Below are 21627 nucleotides of genomic sequence, written 5' to 3'. Positions count from 1 at the left end.
GTTGACATGTACTGCTCTCATGTCTTCATTCTTGCTTTCATGAATGTATTCTTGATTAATTGCAGACTAGCATCAGCAGTTGAGGAACATAAGCGTTCAGTGCGGCCCTGCAGAAGAACCAAGAGCTCTAGAAACCCTCTCCGTGCTCTGGCTGCACGAGGCGATCTCAGACAGGCTTATACTGAACAGAGACTGAATGTGGCCTCCGTGGAGACCAAAAGGATACAAATGGAGCGGAGTACGTTTGTTAGTTACATTTCATGGTGAATTCATAGACTGTTTGCACCACTTTTATATGTGGTATATCACCACAAAGATCTGTGTTCCAGCTTAACCTGTTTACCATGTTCTCTGTTTAGATTAAGACTCAAACATTAATTTTTGACCTCTAAAAATCTCATGGTGACATTCATTTCTAAATTTGTGTCAGGAGTTATGAAAATGAAAAATGTCTCATCTATCTCAGTGTTCGCAGAGAGGAGGGAATGAGACTTTGTTTAAGCTTCCATGTTACAGTATGCAAGTATCTCGTTACTTCCGTCTAAAGATTCTCAGGCAATAACTGTTCAGCTCCTCCTGGCGAGAAGGAGTATAGAGAAATCTCCAGTTTGCATGCTTAAACGTCACTGGCAAATCCTATGGTTTGCCGTTATTCAATAGGGCTTCAATGTTACTCTGAGAAGGAGTTTCACCATAGCGTCTACTAGTGACGCAATGTAGATTGAACTGAAGTTGATACCTTTAATATGAAAATAAGAGCCTCTGTTCCATCCATGAAGAAAAAGATTCCTCGGGCCGAATTCAGGAAAATATTCTTAAGAAAGAAGTTAAGAAAGTTCTTAAGACAAATTCTAAGAAGCTTGTAAGAATGTTCATAAGTCCAACATAAGAAGAAAATTATTTTTTATGAACGATTGAACTTGACATGTAGGACAATGCACACTAAGCCACATTGTGCTTTCAGCCCATTTCGTTGCACTTTTTACTAATGCTGCCCCCTAAGAGTCGACTAATAGTTATTCAACTAAGTTTCCCTCTCTTCCCTGATTTTGCATAGCTCCCGATGCAAAATCTTTGCCGGCGCCAATGCATACTTGCATGCTTTCCACCAGTGGTGGGCTAGGGCATCCACTCCCAGTGTGTGGGCTGCTCCACATTTCAAACAGCAGGTGACGTGGACAGATCGAATAGACAGGAGATGTCAATCTGCCAACAACAAAAGGCTCTTTGTGAGCTTCAGCAGGGGACACAAGTTGATAGCTCCTTGATGATTTATGCATCCCATCATAATCTGATGAAATGGAACATAAAAACCCTCAAGAGCAAGTTGAACTGCTCTCATTACTAGACAGTTGATGTGCCACACCCTCTCTGTGTGCTTCCAGACACCGAAAGCCGGTCTGCCATCACAAAGGGCTCCCAAGCTCATGCTTGATGCAACCGTTGGGACAGTTTTTGGGTTTGCACACCTGTCCCATTGTTACGCCCCGTTTGTACAAGGGCCCTTTGCGTCTGCAGATTATCAGGTTGTACATGGTCTTTTAGCCGTAGCTGAAACGGCTGCAATGAAGCAGGCCCAGCTGATATACTGTCGCAGCTGCAGCTAGCCCATGTGTTCTTTTAAAGCATTTCAAAAAGAGGGTTTCCCCTAATTCAAACATTGTGAATAAATTCATTATGACCTACCAGCGCTGAGGTAAGAGGTTGGCTCTCATAGAAATGGAATTGAGACTCGTGCCCAGGAAAGAGCTTAATTTACTGAACATTCCTCTGTTTTCTTTGTTACATTGTAGCAAATATAAACAGTTAATTGGTTTCTCTTCTTTCTGCAGTGGCCAAGCACTCAAATTTGGCAGATGCGGCTCTGGCAGGTCTGGCCAGCAAAGAGAACTTTAAGAAAGTCAATCTGCGAAGCGTGAAGTCTACAGAGGTGGTGACCAACAACAGCGCTGTGCCTTTCCACAAGCTCATGCTTATCCACATTAAAGGTGAAGCGGTCAATAATCATGCAAAATATCAGTGCAAGTTTTTATGTCCTAAATGTGCATGTTCTGCCCTCTAATCACTAGCTTTTAACACTTGTCTGTTAATTTGCGCAGGCCGCAGGCATGTTCAGGTGCGTCTGGCTGAACCCACTGCCCGCTCTCTGAACAGCGGAGACTGCTATCTGCTCATCACTCCCAAACACTGCTTTTTCTGGAGTGGAGAATTTGCCAATGTCATCGAAAAAGCTAAGGTACTACCACAAAGAAAATAAAAATCCAAGTCTATTCTATATATAACAGGGTATTAAACCAGTGTTATTTTAGTATTGCTTATATACTATTATAGTATGCATTCATATTTTGAATTAAATATAATTTTTTATGTTTTCATTTTTCATTTTAAATCCTTTAAAAATGTTTTCTTCTCTTAAAAGTATTTTGTTTTCCCCATAATTTTAGTTGGCTTTAATGTATTTTTATTTGTTTTAGTTTAAGTAATTTTAGTACTTCAGCTCAAACTAATTTATTCCAGTTAGTTGCTATGGCAACACATTCAAATTTGTGTCCTTTTAAGTTTTTCATTTATTATTTCAATTACCGAAAATTATTTTAAATAGTTTTATTTAACAATAACAACAGATGAGATTTTTTTTTAAATAGTGACCCCTTCTCTGTGTGTGTGTGTGTGTGTGTGTGTGTGTGTGTGTGTGTGTGTGTGTGTGTGTGTGTGTGTGTGTGTGTGTGTGTCAGAGCTCAGAGATGGCTCAGTACATCCAGACGAAGAGAGATCTGGGCTGCAAAGCTCCTCAGATCACCGTGCTGGATGAGGGAATCAACACCGAGAACCGTTCGGCCAAAGAGTTCTGGAGTCTGTTGGGAGGAAAGACTGAGTACCGAGGTACAGGCACTTACAAAAATACTTATCCTGCCAGACCATTGACTCTAGGCCAGAATTTTGCATTATAAAATTCAGTTTATCCTCCATTCTTGCAGTATTTTGGTGCTTGTTTACTTGTTGTTTTTTGAGTTTAGATTGCCATAGTTTGTACTAACTTCCTCAGAAGCTCCATGAAGTTTGTTCCTTCTCTTTCTTCAAAATAACTTTTTTCTTGACACACTGCATTTGAATAACCATGTTGTTCCCATGCTATATCCACGTTTTACCCCTTATTCTGTGCTGAATTTAGTGGAAAATTCCAGAACTACACACTTACTGGTAAAATCAAAAAGCTATTCACAGGACTGTGAGGGTGAGGCTTAACATACTATATTTTAATGTCCATTATCAGATTGCAAGTAGGTAAAAATCGGTCCTGTCCAACAGTATTTCTGGCTAGATATTTAGTTTTACTCAGGAATATGTGAAATTATGGAAGTTAAACGCATGTTGCTAATATACTGTCAATTTAAATTGCTGCAGTTTGCTTTGTGGAGATATGTTTTTTATGTGTGTGTATCTGTGTTTTACAGGTGCAGGGGAGCCAGAGGAAGATGAACTGTATGAGAGTGCTGTAGTAGAGTCAAACTGTGTCTACAGGCTGGTGGAGGATAAGCTGGTTCCTTATGAGGAGGCATGGGCATCCATTCCCAGTGCCTCTCTTCTCAACTCTAAGGAGGTGTCACATTTATAGGCTCTATGCGGTTCTGTCCTATTGTGGACGATCAGTGTGTGTGTTGGTAAACTTTGCTTGATCCCATTGTTCTGAAATTAACTCTCTCTGTGTGTGTGTGTGTGTGTGTGTGTGTGTGTGTGTGTGTGTGTGTGTGTGTGTGTGTGTGTGTGTGTGTGTGTGTGTGTGTGTGTGTGGCAGGCACTGGTGTTTGACTTTGGAAGCGAGGTGTATGTCTGGACAGGAAAGGATGTTTCTTTGAGTGACAGGAAGGTGGCAGTGCAGCTGGGCAAACACATCTGGAGTGGCGCATATGACTACAGCACATGCAGGATCAACCCCCTCGACCCCTCCTCAGCCAATATAGACATCCCTAAGTGAGTGACACCTCCACTGACTATTTCTGCTTCTAGCTCATGTTCTCTGTCTGTGATGAAGAAAAAAAAAATCTTACCAGATTATGATTTTGTAGGTGATGCATTGAGCCTTGAGAGAGTGGTTTATAAAGCTCTCAAAAATGTGTTAACTCAGTAGAATCTCAAGAACGGCCATTAAAACCAGGACACATGAAAACAACTGATATATGCAAACACAATACTGCCCTCAAGTGGTATAATTTGATTAGATCATATTAGAGATTAATAAAAGCATTTATTTTTGTAAATTTAATAAATTATTCTTTTAGTGTAGGGACAACAATCAATATTTTTAAAGTGCCATTTTTTTTAATGTGTATCTTCAAATACACACTGAACATGAGCAAAGTTAGTAAGTATGGTTTTCGTTTCTAGTTGGAGAAGACGAAAATAAATGACTTAGTTCAGTTAGTGAGTCAAGATCTGTTCCAAACGATTCAGTGAATTAGTCTTGTAACATTGAGTAAAACTTTTTGATTGAATTAGTCAAAGTCAGTTAAAGAGTCATTTTTTTGACAAATTGGACTACACTTGTTGCTTTGCTTTTGCATTTTTTCTATGTAACTAGAGAGGACAATGCTGTAGAAACAAGTGTTGTCTATTTGTCTTTGTACTGTTTCATCGTGTTCAGTCAATCTCTCTCCAAGCATTCAATTCAGACTAAAGAATGTAGACATTCAAGAACTGTTACTGGAACCAAATCACATGAGAATCCTACTCTTTTTCTCACTTGTGTCTGTGTTTGTGAGCAGACAAGGTGAGGGCAGGCCAAGCTGGGCCCTGTTTGGCCGGCTGTCAGAACACAATGAAACCGCTCTATTCCGAGAGAAGTTTCTAGATTGGGCTGAGCGGAAACCCCCCAAAGATGAACTGGTGGTGGAGGAGCTGAAGGTAACAGACAGCGAGACACTCAGAATGTATTCCAACCTTCTTTCCTTTGAAAAGATAGTGACAACCTGCATTTTATCTTTCTCCAATAGAGTCCAGTCTGTCAGCTCCTTCCCACCTGTGACTCTGACCTGAAGCCATGTGACGTCACAGAGATGCTGGCGGGAACAGCAGGCCCAGTGAAGATGGTGCTGGAGGGTGTGGATGTGCAGAGAGGTCATGGATTGGTCCGTTCTGAGGATGGGCGGCAGGCTGAGCTTTCCACTGTTGCTGTGGACTCATGGCACATCCGTGAGTTTGATGATTTTGAGATCCCGCCAGAGAGTGTGAGTCAGCTGCACGAGGGCGACACCTATGTCATCCGCTGGAAATACTCTGTCACTAATGTTGGTGAGTGAGGCATGGAACTTCATTTATTTGTGATGTTACTTTTGTACTTGGTATGCATCATTTCAGGTGATACAGTGCTTGTCAACCAGGGGGCAGGGAGCCTCAGCAAGTGGAAAGTGGCATAATTCAAAAGAAGCTAGAAGAGGTGCTGAATATTTTATCGTACGTGTTCGCAGTGGGTAAGAGAGAGAAGCCTGGTGAAGTGAGTATAGCTGGTCCAGGCAGGGAACGCACAGCATGCTTCTTCTGGCAGGGACGTCACTCCAGCATCAGTGGGCGGGGAACATCTGCCCTCATGACGGTAGAGCTGGGCAACCACAGAGGGGCGCAAGTGCTGGTCACACAGGGCAAAGAGCCACCCTGCTTCCTCCAACTCTTCAAGGGAGGGCTAATCATCCACCGAGGTTCCAGGGAGGATAGCTTTAATAACACAGGTAATAAACGCAGATAATAATGAGCAAAACTTTACCAGACCTCTTTTATATCTCACAGTAATTCCATGTGTGTGTGTTATTTTTGTGTGTTTTTTCTGTCAGGAGACTGGCGTTTGTTTTGTGTGCGTGGAGAGGCAGTAATGGAGGCCTCGCTGGTTGAAGTGGAGTGCTGTTGTGACAGCCTGCGCTCTCGTGCTAGTTTGCTGCTGCTGGGGGTACAAAAGGGACAACTCTACCTGTGGCATGGCTGTAAGTCTCATCCCGGTGCCCGGGAAGTGGGCAAAAGGACCGTGGAGCGCCTCACTCAAACGTGAGCAGATTTACCCATATAAGATTTGGGTTGTACTCACACTAGGTGATCTGAACCGTGCCCAAGCATGTTTGACTAGTGTGATCGCACCGTGCCCGGGGTGGTTCACTAACCGTGCCCTGGCCCTCTTGGAAGAGATGGACCAGAGTGCGGTTCTGTTAGGGTTGGGTATGGAACGCATTTTGTAGTGTTATCGCTAACCACGCCAGAGCACGGAACAGCTACTACTCTTGTGTGTCATCATTATGACAGCAAACATCTTCTATTACTGCTTGGATACTACACTTTTCAATTCATTTGAGTATATCTAGGTTTATAGTGGGTCTGGTTTTAATTGCGCGGGCTCGGTACAAGGCAACCGTGCCTAGTGGGAGTACACCCTTAGACTTTTCTGTATAGGAATGTAATGACCATGTGGTGATTGTGTGTGTATATGTATTTATATGCATGTTACAGTTGTCCTCGTGAGCTGAGCTTGAACAGTAACAGCAGTTTGAAAGTAATTGAAATAGAGGAAGGAACTGAGCCCAGGGAATTCTGGGATGCTCTTGGCAAGCAGGACAGGAAAGCCTATGACTGCATGCTGCAAGGTAAAAAAGGAAATGTTTATTTACAACCAATCAATGTTTCCTTGTTATATGTTGCTAAATTGGTATGTCATTATAATCATACACATGCATAATATTTCCTTATGATGCTATAAGCCCTGTTCCAAATCTAGTGAGCTTTTTTGCTGTCTACTGCTGACATAGGAAGGCAGCATCTGAAATGGAACTTCATAAGTGACTGATTTGAAACATAAAATGAAAAATATTCTAGTACGTCTAAAAATATTACACAAAGAGTTGGTTAAAATTATTTTTTTAGGACTCTTAACTAACCACTGATTTCAAGTTTCCATTAGCATGTTGCTATCCTAACAGCACAATATTGGAATAAGTCTAAAATAGAGTAGCACACAAAATGTGTATTACACATTACACAAAATGTATGTATTACACAAAGAGTTGGTTAAAATTATTTTTTAGGACTCTTAACTAACCACTGATTTCAAGTTTCCATTAGCATGTTGCTATCCTAACAGCACAATATTGGAATAAGTCTAAAATAGAGTAGCACACAAAATATTGGCTAAATTTTTATTAAAACTGGAATTGCATGAATTATATTTCTAATAGATTTTTCTCTTGTCTTGAATAGATTTTTTTACTGAGCTCATTTTGGAATATTTCTGTGAGTCACATGCAAAGTTGCCTTAGAATTGGGCCAAAAGAGGGAATCTTTAGCAAAATCTTGCTGCGTGTCCGTTAAGAACAGCTTTTATGTTGAGGGTGTGTCTGTGATGCCTAAAAGGGACTATGTGTAGTTTTTTAGGTATTGTATTATCTAAAACTAATATTTTTATTCATAAATATGTCCTCAAGTCAAGTCAAGTCATCCTCATTTATATAGCACTTTTAACAATGTAGATTGTTTCAAAGCAGCTTTACAGAGATAAAGATATAATTTAAGGTAACAGAGATTGGTTTGGTTTTATAGTGGCTCTTGAAAAATGTTTTTTCCAGCTAAAGTTAGTTTTTATTGATTCACTTCCGTCTAAATGATCATTTGTTATTAAATTAGGGGCCGCTAAGACGACACCGTTCTCTCTAAACAGACTTTAAACGTGGACCTGTGATAGACGCTGATGGCGTTCACATGCGCATTAAGAATTGATTCTATAGTTATGTGCGTTTGAATATATGTGCGCAGGTTTGTAATTCCTTACAAACCATGCCTAAACAAACTACTTGTCTATAAATTTTGATGCAGAATTTTTATTTTATCTTATCACTTTGGGTAGGTACGCGAACCGAAAAATTCCACAACGCTTTATCTGTAGAGTGGTATAGGGATCCTCCATAGGGAGAGGCTAGTTGGCACTTCAGCACTGCATTGTCATCAGGTCCAGGCGAAAGTCCTTCGTCAGATCTGGAAACGGCCTGGATCCAGCAGGCTGCGGGAAAACCTCTGGATAAACAAAGACACTAAAATTAGCGTAGATGCCATTCTTCTTATGATGTAACGAGTACATCAGGATATGAGGGAAGTGTTCCCAGTTCCGGCTGACCTAATCTAAGCAGCCTAATATTGAATTATAGAAGGCTATAGAGTGTTATGTGAATGCTAGGTCAAAGAGATGTGTTTTTAGTCTAGCTTTGAACTGACAGACTGTGTCTGCTTCCCGGACAATGTTAGGAAGATTGTTCCAAAGTTTTGGTGCTAAATAGGAAAAGGATCTACCGCCAGTAGTCGATTTATATATTCTAGGTATTATTAACTGGCCGGAGTTTTGAGATCGCAATAGATGTGAAGGACTATAATGCGTTAAGAGCTCGCTCAAGTACTGGGGAGCTAAACCATTTAGTGCTTTGTAAGTAATCAGCAATATTTTAAAATTTATATGATGTTTACTAGGGAGCCAATGCAGTGTTGACAGAACCAGGCTAATATGGTCGTACTTCCTGGTTCTGGTAAGAACTCTAGCGGCTGCATTTTGAACTAGCTGTAGTTTGTTTATTAAGCGTGCAGGGCAACCACCCAGTAGAGCATTACAATAATCTAGCCTTGATGTCATGAACGCATGAACTAGTTGTTCCGCATTTGTCAATGAGAGCATATGACGTAATTTAGATATATTTTTAAGATGGAAAACTGCGGTTTTACAGACACTAGACACATGACTTTCAAATGAAAGATTGGTATCAAAGAGCACACCCAGGTTCCTAACTGACGACGAAGACTTAACAGAGCAGCCATCAATTGTTAGACGGTATTCTAGGTTATTGCGTGTGGAAGTTTTTTGTCCAATAATTAGAATCTCTGTTTTTTCAGAATTTAGTAGTAGGAAATTACTAGTCATCCAATTTTTGATATCAACTATGCATTCCGATAATTTTGTGAATTGGTGAGTTTCGTTAGGTTTGGAAGAAATATAGAGCTGAGTATCATCAGCATAACAGTGAAAGCTAATTCCATGTTTCCTAATGATATCTCCTAAAGGTAGCATGTACAGAGTGAACAGCAGGGGTCCTATTACTGAGCCTTGTGGTACGCCATACTGAATTTGTGATCGATAAGACATCTCTTCATTTACTGCTACAAACTGATAGCGGTCAGATAAATATGATTTAAACCATGCTAATGCAATTCCACTAATGCCAACATAGTTTTCTAGTCTATTTAAGAGAATTTTGTGGTCAATGGTGTCAAATGCAGCACTAAGATCAAGTAACACTAATCGAGAGATACAACCACGATCGGATGATAAGAGCAAATCATTTGTGACTCTAATGAGAGCTGTCTCAGTGCTATAGTGCGGTCTAAATCCTGACTGGAAATCCTCGCAGATACCATTTCTTTTAAGAAAGGAACACAGTTGTGAGGATACTGCCTTTTCTAGTATCTTTGACAGAAAAGGTAGATTTGAGATCGGCCTGTAATTGACTAATTCTGTAGGATCAAGTTGCGTTTTTTTAACAAGCGGTTTAATCATAGCCAGCTTAAAGGTTTTTGGTATGTATCCTAGAGACGAAGATGAATTAATGATGTTAAGAAGAGGATCTATGACTTCTGGAAGCATCTCTTTCAGTAGTTTAGTCGGTATAGGGTCTAACATACATGTTGTGAATTTAGATGAATTAACGAGTTTGCAAAATTCTTCCTCTCCTATGGCAACAAATGAATCAAATTTTACCTCGGGGAGACTATAATGCACTCCCTGAAGTGATGCTGTAGTAGACGGTTGCATAGTTATAATTTTGTCCCTAATATTATCAATCTTATAAGTGAAGAAGTTCATAAAGTCATTACTGCTGTGTTTCTTGGAAACTTCTGGGCTTGAAGCTTTCTTTTTCGTTAGTGTAGCCACTTTTTCAAATAAATACCTTGGATTATGATTTTTTTTTTTTTTTATTGGGTTGAAAAATAAGCAGATCTAGCAGCTTTTAAAGCCTCTCTGTAAGCAATCGAGCTCTCCTTCCATGAAATCCGAAATACATCTAGTTTTGTTTTCTTCCAGTTGCGCTCCATTTTTCTGGCTGCTCTCTTAAGGGCCCGTGTGTGCTCGTTGTACCACGGTGTTGGACTATTTGTGACCGGTCACGGAAACTAGGGACACAAGTCGGTTCTGGGGCATTTTGAGTTATTCATAGATTCTGAAAGTGTAATCTCCAAGCTTTCCAACGATGTGTAACATGTGGAAATCTGATAATATTTGGAGAAGTTGTGGCCATTTTAAAGTAGGCACTTAAAAAAGCTCAAAGATGAGAAAATGACCTCTAAAGATTGTGCAGTTCTCACCTGTCTCTGCTGCTGGGGGTGACAATAGGGCTCATTTACATCTCATTTAGATAAGCCATACCCCCTGTAAAGCTCCCCCCTGTGCTTTACAGCTTTTTTGCACTTCGAATGAGTGCACTACTGCCGCACTAGGCGAAAAACAATTGTGCTGCCCCTCTATTTGCAACGTACAAGCAACAACACACAAAGACCAATATGCCATATAGCCTGCATATAACGCAAAACCAGCAACAACACACAAAGACCAATATGCCATATACATATAACGCAAAACCAACAACAACACACAAAGACCAATATGCCATATACATATAACGCAAAACCAGCAACCACACACAAAGACCAATAAGCCATAGGCCTACATATAACGCAAATAGTGCGCAACGCTCGTATGCCCAAAATGTCAACAATATTAAAGTTTATGCAGGAGGCAAATGCCTTCTGGCATTTCTCTTTAAGCAGTCATGACAGGAATTTTCCAAATAATCACATTTCACCTCCTCAAATTACTGTTGCAAATCTCTTTACACCACTTTCTTATGTGCGTATACACACACAAATGAAATGTCCGCAAGCACATTATATCATCAGCAGGTTCAGCATCTTAAATAACGACTAAAGAGCAAATTCAGCTTAACTTACATTTCAGAAACACGCACGGCTGGCCTTCATCGCAGCAAAGGTCTTAACTGCATCCTCTATTTCGTTTCTCTGTGCCAGTTTATGTTCTATGGAGATTATTGCCAGTCCATTAACTTGTTCCCTGTTCACAAAACGTTCCCCATTCAAAGCAATCGGGACGTCACATATGAAACAGCCAGCCACCACTGTCAGCGAGCCGAGCCGCCGTATTCAAGCACTGAGGGTGCGCGCGCAACGCCCATACCTCCGGTTCAGTTTCCCGAGCCCAAGAAAGTGCGGCGAAAACATTTTCGGCGTAACTGCCAGACGGTTCAGCTCGTCTGCGACAATCTTTGCGGCATCCATCTTCATTGAATTTTGATATCAGATAGAGCCGGCCAGAGCACAGCATAATAAGTAGCCATGCGGTTCACTTGGAGGGCGGGGGCAAAAGCGCCGGGTTATTCAGTATGGAAATACACACAGACAATGACACGCCACGCCCCTACTGCATGCTAGAATCTCCAAAAACAAGCCGATTTCAACCTCAAAATGTAAGCTTTTAAATATACCAATACTGCTATCTCAAACATGGAGAGGCTTCTTCGTGATTTCAATTAACAGATTCTGCAAAAAATTGAAATTCACCAATTTTGAAAAAAAACTATTTTTTCTCATTTTGCTCGAAAGTTGTGCTGCCGACTTGTGTCCCTGGTTTCTGTGACGGGTCACATTTTCTTTGATCTTCTTTAAGCGCAACGGAGCAACTGTATCTAAAGTGCTGGAAAGGAGAGAGTTAAAAGTTTCTGTTGCAATATCAAGTTCTTCTAAACTATCTGGGATGCTGAGACGATGAAACTGATTAGGAAGATTATTGATAAAGCGATCTTTAGTGGCAGAAGTGATAGGTCTAGCTGTGACGAAGTTCGGCTGGATTGCCCTCGAGTGTCACTAGAGGGTGCTCCACCCCTGCACTGCCTTCCCTGGGACTGATCATGCACACACCCTGAACTGATTTCACACACACCTGTTTCCACTGATCACTCTCACACCTGCATCGAGTTCCTCACGCAGCTCCGCACTCATTTATACTCCACTCTAACTATCACTCATTGCTAAGTCTTGTTTTACTGTTGTGGACATCACCAAGCTTTTCCTAGTCTAGTCCTGTCTGTGTATCTGACCCATCGCCTGTTTCCTGGATTCCGTCTTGTCTGCTGCCTGCTTCTGTCTTCCCGCCTGGTTATCGGACTCTGAGTATTGCCTTGTCTCCTATGCTGTGTTTGCTGTCTGTTACCCTTGCCTGTCTGACTACCCTCTAATAAACTCACGCTGCGTTTGGATCTACCTGTGTCTGGTTGTATCATGACAGAAGACTTAGCCATAAACAGATCCAGCAGCATGTCAGCCTTGTATGCCTCCCAGTCAGCCAATGCGGATCTGATCGCTGTACACCGGGATCAGCTGGATCAACTCACCTTGTCATTGGAGAGGTTGGCCAAGATGGTTCGCGGTCTTCAGGTTTCCACACCGGGACCATCGCAGACTCAACCTGTCTCCACAGTTGTCAGCCCTGATCCAATCCCAGTTCATCGCCAAGCTCTCCCGGTAAAATTCGACAGCAAGGTTCCACGTCGAGCTTTCGCAGCAATACCGAACACGGATACGGGAGCTGAGATTATGCAACTTCGTCAAGAGTATCGATCGATTGAGTGGTATGTCAAAGAGTTTGTTGAACTGGCACGTTTCACGATAATGAGTACCGAATGTTTAATGGTGTTTTTCCGCGGAGGGTTATCTGAACCGCTCCGGTCACTGATGCCCATTCATGATCCCCACGGTACTTTAATGCAGTATATTGACATGACCCTTCTACTGAGTGGTTCTGCTCTCGCTGTGAGTAAGATGGAGAAGGAGCTCCACGACGCCGCGACATTCACCGAACCAGGGTATAGTCATGTCACGCTTGACGAGCTGGAGAATCCTCACGTCACACCTACCATCAAAGCTGCCATCAGATCGGTCTATTGCTATCCAGGACTGGTTTCCAGCATGGCTGATCCTCCACTGATCTCAACGCGGAAGTCCATAAAGGTCGCCGTTCCAGGGTTCCTTTCTGCCGAGCCAGAGCTTCACGTCAGCCTCGACGAACCTGAGCTTCGCGTCAGCCTCGACGAACCTGATCTTCGCGTCAGCCTTGACGAACCTGAGTTTAACGTCTGCCTTGACGAACCTGCGCTTCACGTCAGCCCCGACGAATCAGAGCTTCAGGTCAGCCTCGACGAGCCAGAGCTTCACGTCAGCCTCGACGAACCTGAGCTTCACGTCAGCCTCGACGAGCCAGAGCTTCACGTCAGCCTCGACGAACCTGAGCTTCACATCTGCCTAGATGCACCTGAGGTTCGCGTCAGCCTCGACGAACCTGAGCTTCACGTCAGCCTCGACGAACCTGAGCTTCGCATCAGCCTTGACGAACCTGAGTTTAACGTCTGCCTTGACGAACCTGCCCTTCACGTCTGCCTTGACGAACCTGCCCATCACGTCAGCCTAGACGAACCAGAGCTTCACGTTAGCCTAGACGAACCAGAGCTTCACGTCAGCCTAGACGAACCAGAGCTTCACGTCAGCCTCGACGAGCCAGAGCTTCACGTCAGCCTTGATGACCCAGAGCTTCACGTCAGCCATGACAAGCTTGAGTTTCACGTCTGCCTAGCTGAACCAGAGCCTGCTACCGAACTGCCAGAGCCGCCTGCAGCCGAACCTCCGAAACCTTTAGTGAAGCCTGCAGCCGAACCCCCGAAGCCTCCAGTTCCAGTCTATGTCCCCGTAGGTTCCCCAAAGTATTTTTTGGAGGGGGGCAGTAGAGGCCACGAACGGACAATGAGGGGCGTGCCACCGTGGTCTCCTGAGGGGTCGTCTCTGCCGTGGCTGCCCGTGAGGTCTTCACACCCAGGGAGGCCTGAGGGGGCCCCACCCTGGCCATTGGTCCATCCCGTTCCACCCTGGCCTTTGGCTCATCCTGCTCCGCCCTGGCCGCCATCACGTCCTGCTCCGCCCTGGCTGCCATCACGTCCTGCTCCGCCCTGGTCGCCCACGCTCTGCGGCCCAGGCCCGCCTTGGCTACCTCCTTGTCCCGTTCCCCTGCACGGGCCTGGCCCTCCGTCCCTCCCCCAGGATCGTCTTCACTCTGCCCCCCACCTGGATATTCTTTGGAGCGTCTGGAAGCCGCTCCTTAAAGGGGGGGTTATGTGACGATGTTCGGCTGGATTGCCCTCGAGTGACACTAGAGGGTGCTCCACCCCTGCACTGCCTTCCCTGGGACTGATCATGCACACACCCTGAACTGATTTCACACACACCTGTTTCCACTGATCACTCTCACACCTGCATCGAGTTCCTCACGCAGCTCCGCACTCATTTATACTCCACTCTAACTATCACTCATTGCTAAGTTTTGTTTTACTGTTGTGGACATCACCAAGCTTTTCCTAGTCTAGTCCTGTCTGTGTATCTGACCCATCGCCTGTTTCCTGGATTCCGTCTTGTCTGCTGCCTGCCTCTGTCTTCCCGCCTGGTTATCGGACTCTGAGTATTGCCTTGTCTCCTATGCTGTGTTTGCTGTCTGTGACCCTTGCCTGTCTGACTACCCTCTAATAAACTCACGCTGCGTTTGGATCTACCTGTGTCTGGTTGTATCATGACAGAAGACTTAGCCATAAACAGATCCAGCAGCATGTCAGCCTTGTATGCCTCCCAGTCAGCCAATGCGGATCTGATCGCTGTACACCGGGATCAGCTGGATCAACTCACCTTGTCATTGGAGAGGTTGGCCAAGATGGTTCGCGGTCTTCATGTTTCCACACCGGGACCATCGCAGACTCAACCTGTCTCCACAGTTGTCAGCCCTGATCCAATCCCAGTTCAACGCCAAGCTCTCCCGGTAAAATTCGACAGCAAGGTTCCACGTCGAGCTTTCGCAGCAATACCGAACACGGATACGGGAGCTGAGATTATGCAACTTCGTCAAGAGGATCGATCGATTGAGTGGTATGTCAAAGAGTTTGTTGAACTGGCACGTTTCACGATAATGTGTACCGAATGTTTAATGGTGTTTTTCCGCGGAGGGTTATCTGAACCGCTCCGGTCACTGATGCCCATTCATGATCCCCACGGTACTTTAATGCAGTATATTGACATGACCCTTCTACTGAGTGGTTCTGCTCTCGCTGTGAGTAAGATGGAGAAGGAGCTCCACGACGCCGCGACATTCACCGAACCAGGGTATAGTCATGTCACGCTTGACGAGCTGGAGAATCCTCACGTCACACCTACCATCAAAGCTGCCATCAGATCGGTCTATTGCTATCCAGGACTGGTTTCCAGCATGGCTGATCCTCCACTGATCTCAACGCGGAAGTCCATAAAGGTCGCCGTTCCAGGGTTCCTTTCTGCCGAGCCAGAGCTTCACGTCAGCCTCGACGAACCTGAGCTTCGCGTCAGCCTCGACGAACCTGATCTTCGCGTCAGCCTCGACGAACCTGATCTTCGCGTCAGCCTTGACGAACCTGAGTTTAACGTCTGCATTGACGAACCTGCGCTTCACGTCAGCCCCGACGAATCAGAGCTTCACGTCAGCCTCGACGAGCCAGAGCTTCACGTCAGCCTCGACGAACCTGAGCTTCACGTCAGCCTCGACGAGCCAGAGCTTCACGTCAGCCTCGACGAACCTGAGCTTCACATCTGCCTAGATGCACCTGAGGTTCGCGTCAGCCTCGACGAACCTGAGCTTCACGTCAGCCTCGACGAACCTGAGCTTCGCATCAGCCTTGACGAACCTGAGTTTAACGTCTGCCTTGACGAACCTGCCCTTCACGTCTGCCTTGACGAACCTGCCCATCACGTCAGCCTAGACGAACCAGAGCTTCACGTTAACCTAGACGAACCAGAGCTTCACGTCAGCCTAGACGAACCAGAGCTTCACGTCAGCCTCGACGAGCCAGAGCTTCACGTCAGCCTTGATGACCCAGAGCTTCACGTCAGCCATGACAAGCTTGAGTTTCACGTCTGCCTAGCTGAACCAGAGCCTGCTACCGAACTGCCAGAGCCGCCTGCAGCCGAACCTCCGAAACCTTTAGTGAAGCCTGCAGCCGAACCCCCGAAGCCTCCAGTTCCGGTCTATGTCCCCGTAGGTTCCCCAAAGTATTTTTTGGAGGGGGGCAGTAGAGGCCACGAACGGACAATGAGGGGCGTGCCACCGTGGTCTCCTGAGGGGTCGTCTCTGCCGTGGCTGCCCGTGAGGTCTTCACACCCAGGGAGGCCTGAGGGGGCCCCACCCTGGCCATTGGTCCATCCCGTTCCACCCTGGCCTTTGGCTCATCCTGCTCCGCCCTGGCCGCCATCACGTCCTGCTCCGCCCTGGCTGCCATCACGTCCTGCTCCGCCCTGGTCGCCCACGCTCTGCGGCCCAGGCCCGCCTTGGCTACCTCCTTGTCCCGTTCCCCTGCACGGGCCTGGCCCTCCGTCCCTCCCCCAGGATCGTCTTCACTCTGCCCCCCACCTGGATATTCTTTGGAGCGTCTGGAAGCCGCTCCTTAAAGGGGGGGTTATGTGACGATGTTCGGCTGGATTGCCCTCGAGTGACACTAGAGGGTGCTCCACCCCTGCACTGCCTTCCCTGGGACTGATCATGCACACACCCTGAACTGATTTCACACACACCTGTTTCCACTGATCACTCTCACACCTGCATCGAGTTCCTCACGCAGCTCCGCACTCATTTATACTCCACTCTAACTATCACTCATTGCTAAGTCTTGTTTTACTGTTGTGGACATCACCAAGCTTTTCCTAGTCTAGTCCTGTCTGTGTATCTGACCCATCGCCTGTTTCCTGGATTCCGTCTTGTCTGCTGCCTGCCTCTGTCTTCCCGCCTGGTTATCGGACTCTGAGTATTGCCTTGTCTCCTATGCTGTGTTTGCTGTCTGTGACCCTTGCCTGTCTGACTACCCTCTAATAAACTCACGCTGCGTTTGGATCTACCTGTGTCTGGTTGTATCATGACACTAGCATTCTTGTAACACGGAGTTGGCTTTGCAGCCTTGGCTAAATGTAATTTACATGAGACTAGATAATGATCTGAGATGTCGTCGCTCTGCTGCAGAATTTCAACAGAATCAACATTGATTTCATGTGATAATATTAGATCTAGAGTATGATTACGACAATGAGTAGGTCCTGACACGTGTTGGCTAACTCCAGTAGAGTTAAGAATGTCTTTAAATGCCATTGCATCTTTTCCATTATCTACATGTATATTAAAATCACCAACAATTAGGACTTTATCTGCAGTCAATACTAATTCTGATAGAAAGTCAGCAAATTCTTTGATAAAATCTTTATGGTGCCCTGGTGGCCTGTATACAGTTGCCAGCAGAATTCTCAAACTTGATTTATCGTTTACATTAAATATTTTTACATTAAGCACCAACACTTCAAAATAAATATATTTTAAACTAGATTTTTTAGTGGTTTTGAAAATATTACTATAAATTACAGCAACACCTCCCCCTTTGCCTTTCAGGCGAGGTTCATGTTTATAACAGTAATCATGAGGGGTGGACTCATTTAAAGTAATGTAATCGTCTGGTTATAGCCAGGTTTCTGTCATACACAGCACATCTAGGTTATAATCTGAAATCGTATCATTAACTATGAGTGCTTTTGAAGTAAGGGATCGAATATTCAGCAACCCAAGCTTTATCGTTTGCTCATCTGTATTATCTATTTTTTATTTGTTGAATATCAATTACATTTTTAACCTTAGATTGGTTTGGACATTTTTTGGATTTCCAAATTCGGGGAACAGAGACAGTCTCTATATGATGATATCTAGGTGAAAGAGCCTCTATGTGATGGGATTTATCTGACCTTGGTGACGCGAGGCCGCTAGCAGACGGTCGGTTTAGCCAGATTGTCTGCTTCCTGACCTGAGCCCCAGATTGTCATGTTTTGTCTCTAAGACTATGAGCCAAATTACTAGAGAGAAGAGCAGCACCATCCCAGGAGGGATGAATACCATCTCTTTTCAACAGGTCAGGTTTGCCCCAAAAACTTTTCCAATTGTCTATGAATTCTATATTATTTTGCGGACACCACTTAGACAGCCAGCCATTGAGTGATGACAATCTGCTAACTATCTCATCACTCCTTCGAACAGGATGGGGGCCAGAGCAAATTACAGTGCCTGACATCGTACTTGCGAGTTCAAACACCTCTTTAATATTAATTTTGGTGATCTCCGACTGGCGGAGTCGAACATCATTAGTGCCGACGTGAATAACAATCTTAGAGAATTTACGATTAGCATTAGCCAGCACTTTTAAATTTGCTTTGATGTCAGGCGCTCTGGCTCCCGGCAAACATGTGACTATGTTGGCTGGTGTCCCTATTTTCACGTTCCGTGTAATAGAATCGCCAATTACCAGGGCACAATCAACAGAATTCTCGGTGGGTGTTCACTGAGTGGGGCAAATCGATTTGTTGTGGTAATCGGAACGGAAGAGTGGTTTTTTGATCCGTGACTAGAGCGATCCCTCACTGTCACCCATCTTCCTGGCTGCACAGGCAATAATTCAGCCGGAACCGAATCATGTAAAGAGTTCACTATGCTAGGCGCATCCAAAGTAGAATCTAAAGCTCTAGCACACTTACTATCCTCAATTAAAGTTTGGATGCGTGTTTCTAATTCTGAAATCTTCTCCGTCAGCCTGACTGTTTCCTTGCATTTATCACATATAAACTCTATATTGCCGACGGGGAAGGCTATGCTAAACATGTAACATGAAGTGCAGGTGACAATAACAGGACAAGACATTACTCACCGTGTTTGTTGACTGATTCTTACTCACCTGGGCTTTTTATGAACTCAGAGGCGCGGGTGCGCGAGAGAAAAATAAATAAATAACTGAGCGCACGGGTGGCGCGTTAACAGGCTAGCGAGTTACTAGCGTGTTGTTCTAACAATAACGGAAGCTAGCGATGTCAGGTTAATCTGAGATGTTGTCTAAGCTGTATTTAGTAGTATAAACAACTAGAAATGGTAGTAAATGATGGTTCAAAACAGAAAGAAATACAAAGCTAATACGAGGCTTAGACGGAGCTTACAGCCTCGAAGCAAACAAAACACAGAAGGCAGCTAGGCAGACAGGAGCAATCGATCAGGATCAGGAACAGCAATCGAACAGCAATCCAAAACAATGTGTGTGAACAAATGATGTACAAATACCTCTGCCCATTATCTGACTTATCCTCGTAAATGAAGAATTTATTATCTTTATATACATGTGACGGGTAGGTCCAAGGAGGCTTCCATGTCGTTTGGCCATCTTGAAAAAACTATAATAGCAGAGAGGGTCAAAAAAAGTACTAGGCCAACGTGTTTCCATAACGCGTTTTCGTTCAGAGCCAGCGTCACGTAACTGAAAGCAGCAGAAACAGAGGAGCAGAGCAGTGAGAGGCGCTTTTGTGAGAGCGTCACTGCCCCGGCATGTTTAAAAGGCTGCATTGCAGTTATTTTAAGTGGCATACATATGCCGATCCACAGGAGAAATCCTCGTCGCCAAAAAAGTCAAAAAATGAACGTAAAAGGAAATGTGACCGGAGATTACAAAAAACAAGAGTCAATGTCGTGATAGCTTTTTCCGGGTGGAAAGAGCTAACATTAATGCTGGAGAAAGATTTCAAAAGACACGCTGAAGTTGCCTGCTTTCTCCTTGACAGGTAGGCTAAGTCAATATTACAGTCTTAATGACATGCTTTTTTTCGTTGCTTGGTTGTGTACTTTATTATATAGACAGTAGAACATTTATAGTTAAAAGTTAAATAGGCTCTTTGATGAATAGCAGCTATTGAATAAAGTTGATAAGGTGCTAAAAACAAGGTTTGTAAGTTTACTTTTTATGTAACCTAGAAATTCGATACGAATATATTTTATTAGAGCATATGATTGTTCTTGCATTGTTTGTCATAGCTTTTTGGTACATAACGGCTACTGTAGCTGCAACACGCATTTGAAAAAGCGAGGCGCTGGAGAGCACAATTCATTTGAATGCAAAATACAATTTCACCACTAGATGGGAGAAATTCCTACACAATGTCCCTTTAAAATGCATCCTATGTAGGCAACTTACTAAGTTTTGGAGCAGGGCCCATTTGATTTTGATCTTTTTTATTATTATGTGATTCAGTTATATTCTCAAGTATATTACTGTCTCTGTGTGCTTGCAGATCCAGGAAAGTACAATTTCACACCACGTCTTTTCCATCTGAGTGCCAGCGGTGGGACTTTTCAGGAAGAGGAACAGTTCGGACCCGCCCAAGTGACAGGAACCATCATGGCCATGCCATTCCTGCAGGAGAACTTGTATTCAGCCCCTCAGCCTGGTACATAATGTCATTACATGTGACTGAAACCACAGATTCTCATAATGTCAACTGACATTGAATTGCATCATGTGTTGCACATTGTACGGTGTCAATAGTTTATATTTTCTGTAAATCTTTCTCTGTTTTTATTCTCTGTAGCTCTGTTCTTGGTGGACAACAGGATGGAAGTGTACCTGTGGCAAGGGCAGCAACAAGAAGATACAGAATGCACTGGCTCGGCCAAGATCCGCTGGGACAGTGAGAGGAAGTGTGCCATGGAAACAACGCTACAGTACTGCCAAGGTTTAGAAATTAAATCTTCACTCAGGGAAGAGGGCAGGATGGTTTAATAAAGGAAAGTCATGCTAGTCCAGAGGTCTTCAACCCTGTTCCTGGCGACCATTTAACTGCCCTGAAAAGTTTATATCCAATCCTGAAGAGCTTGATTAGTTGGTTTAGGTGTGTTTGATTAGGGTTGCAGCTAAACTCTGCAGGACAGTGGATCTCCAGGAGCAGGCTTAAAGACCTACTGTATGTGCTAGTCCAAATGTTCCAGCTGGCAGGTTCCTAACAACAACGTTTATTAACTATTATTCTCGATCAGTAACAACTAGGGCTGTCAAAATGACCATCTTAATTTTTGTTATTCCTTTTTTTCTGTTTAATGCGTCTTTCTGGCATCGTTTGGATAGCGTTACAGTATATGATCACTCTCATTCATTCATGTGCTTTTAAAACATGCGTGATAAGACTGAAAAGAGAACTCTGTACAGTACAGATTTGCTTTCTCTTTTGCGTCTTCAAGTTCAAGTTACGAAAAAAATATTTATGTCTTAAATTAAAGCTTAAAGTTAAAGCTTTTAACCCATCAAATCCTTGAGCTTTTTTTTATCCAGAATATTGATAAAATGCTTTAAACTTTTGTTCACAAATTTTACATTTGCATAATTTCCGAAATTAAGTTATTAATTTTGATCATAAAATTAATCTCGCAACAATATACAAATTAAACTCCCAGCACTTGCAGAGATGCAGTTGGTGAGAAGCAGCATTTAATGTGAACTGAGAACACTCTTTAAAAAAATACTGTATTATAAGCTGCACATGTGAAAATAAAGACAATAGACAAAATACTTCCTTAATTAAAAAGTACTTAAATCAAGTACTTGAGTAAAAGTACAGATACCCTAATGAAATATTACTCCAGTA

The 21627-nt window shown here is 43.8% G+C and overlaps 1 protein-coding gene and 1 long non-coding RNA gene across 5 annotated transcripts in view; both read left to right on the top strand.

Annotated features, from left to right (window-relative positions):
* Positions 1–21627, top strand: part of LOC143710229 (uncharacterized) — a 202693-nt gene that overhangs the window by 127120 nt on the left and 53946 nt on the right. The window lies entirely within an intron of this gene.
* svild (supervillin d) overlaps positions 1–21627 on the top strand; it is a 195653-nt gene that overhangs the window by 167820 nt on the left and 6206 nt on the right. For all 3 annotated transcript variants that reach the window (XM_077201228.1, XM_077201227.1, XM_077201229.1), the window contains exons 11-23: positions 66–238; positions 1833–1988; positions 2100–2236; positions 2736–2883; positions 3456–3601; positions 3797–3972; positions 4764–4902; positions 4992–5289; positions 5466–5723; positions 5826–6033; positions 6490–6623; positions 20281–20436; positions 20578–20721. In XM_077201228.1, coding sequence (XP_077057343.1) covers positions 66–238; positions 1833–1988; positions 2100–2236; positions 2736–2883; positions 3456–3601; positions 3797–3972; positions 4764–4902; positions 4992–5289; positions 5466–5723; positions 5826–6033; positions 6490–6623; positions 20281–20436; positions 20578–20721 — 2273 coding nt within the window. The remainder of the gene's footprint in view (positions 1–65; positions 239–1832; positions 1989–2099; positions 2237–2735; positions 2884–3455; positions 3602–3796; positions 3973–4763; positions 4903–4991; positions 5290–5465; positions 5724–5825; positions 6034–6489; positions 6624–20280; positions 20437–20577; positions 20722–21627) is intronic.

Source organism: Siphateles boraxobius, unplaced genomic scaffold (assembly GCF_051911475.1).
Source record: "Siphateles boraxobius isolate OS27281-9 unplaced genomic scaffold, OSU_SipBor_1 46, whole genome shotgun sequence".
Taxonomy (NCBI): Eukaryota; Metazoa; Chordata; class Actinopteri; order Cypriniformes; family Leuciscidae; genus Siphateles; species Siphateles boraxobius.
Note: the sequence above shows the minus strand (reverse complement) of the source record. Positions and strands in the feature narration are given on the sequence as shown.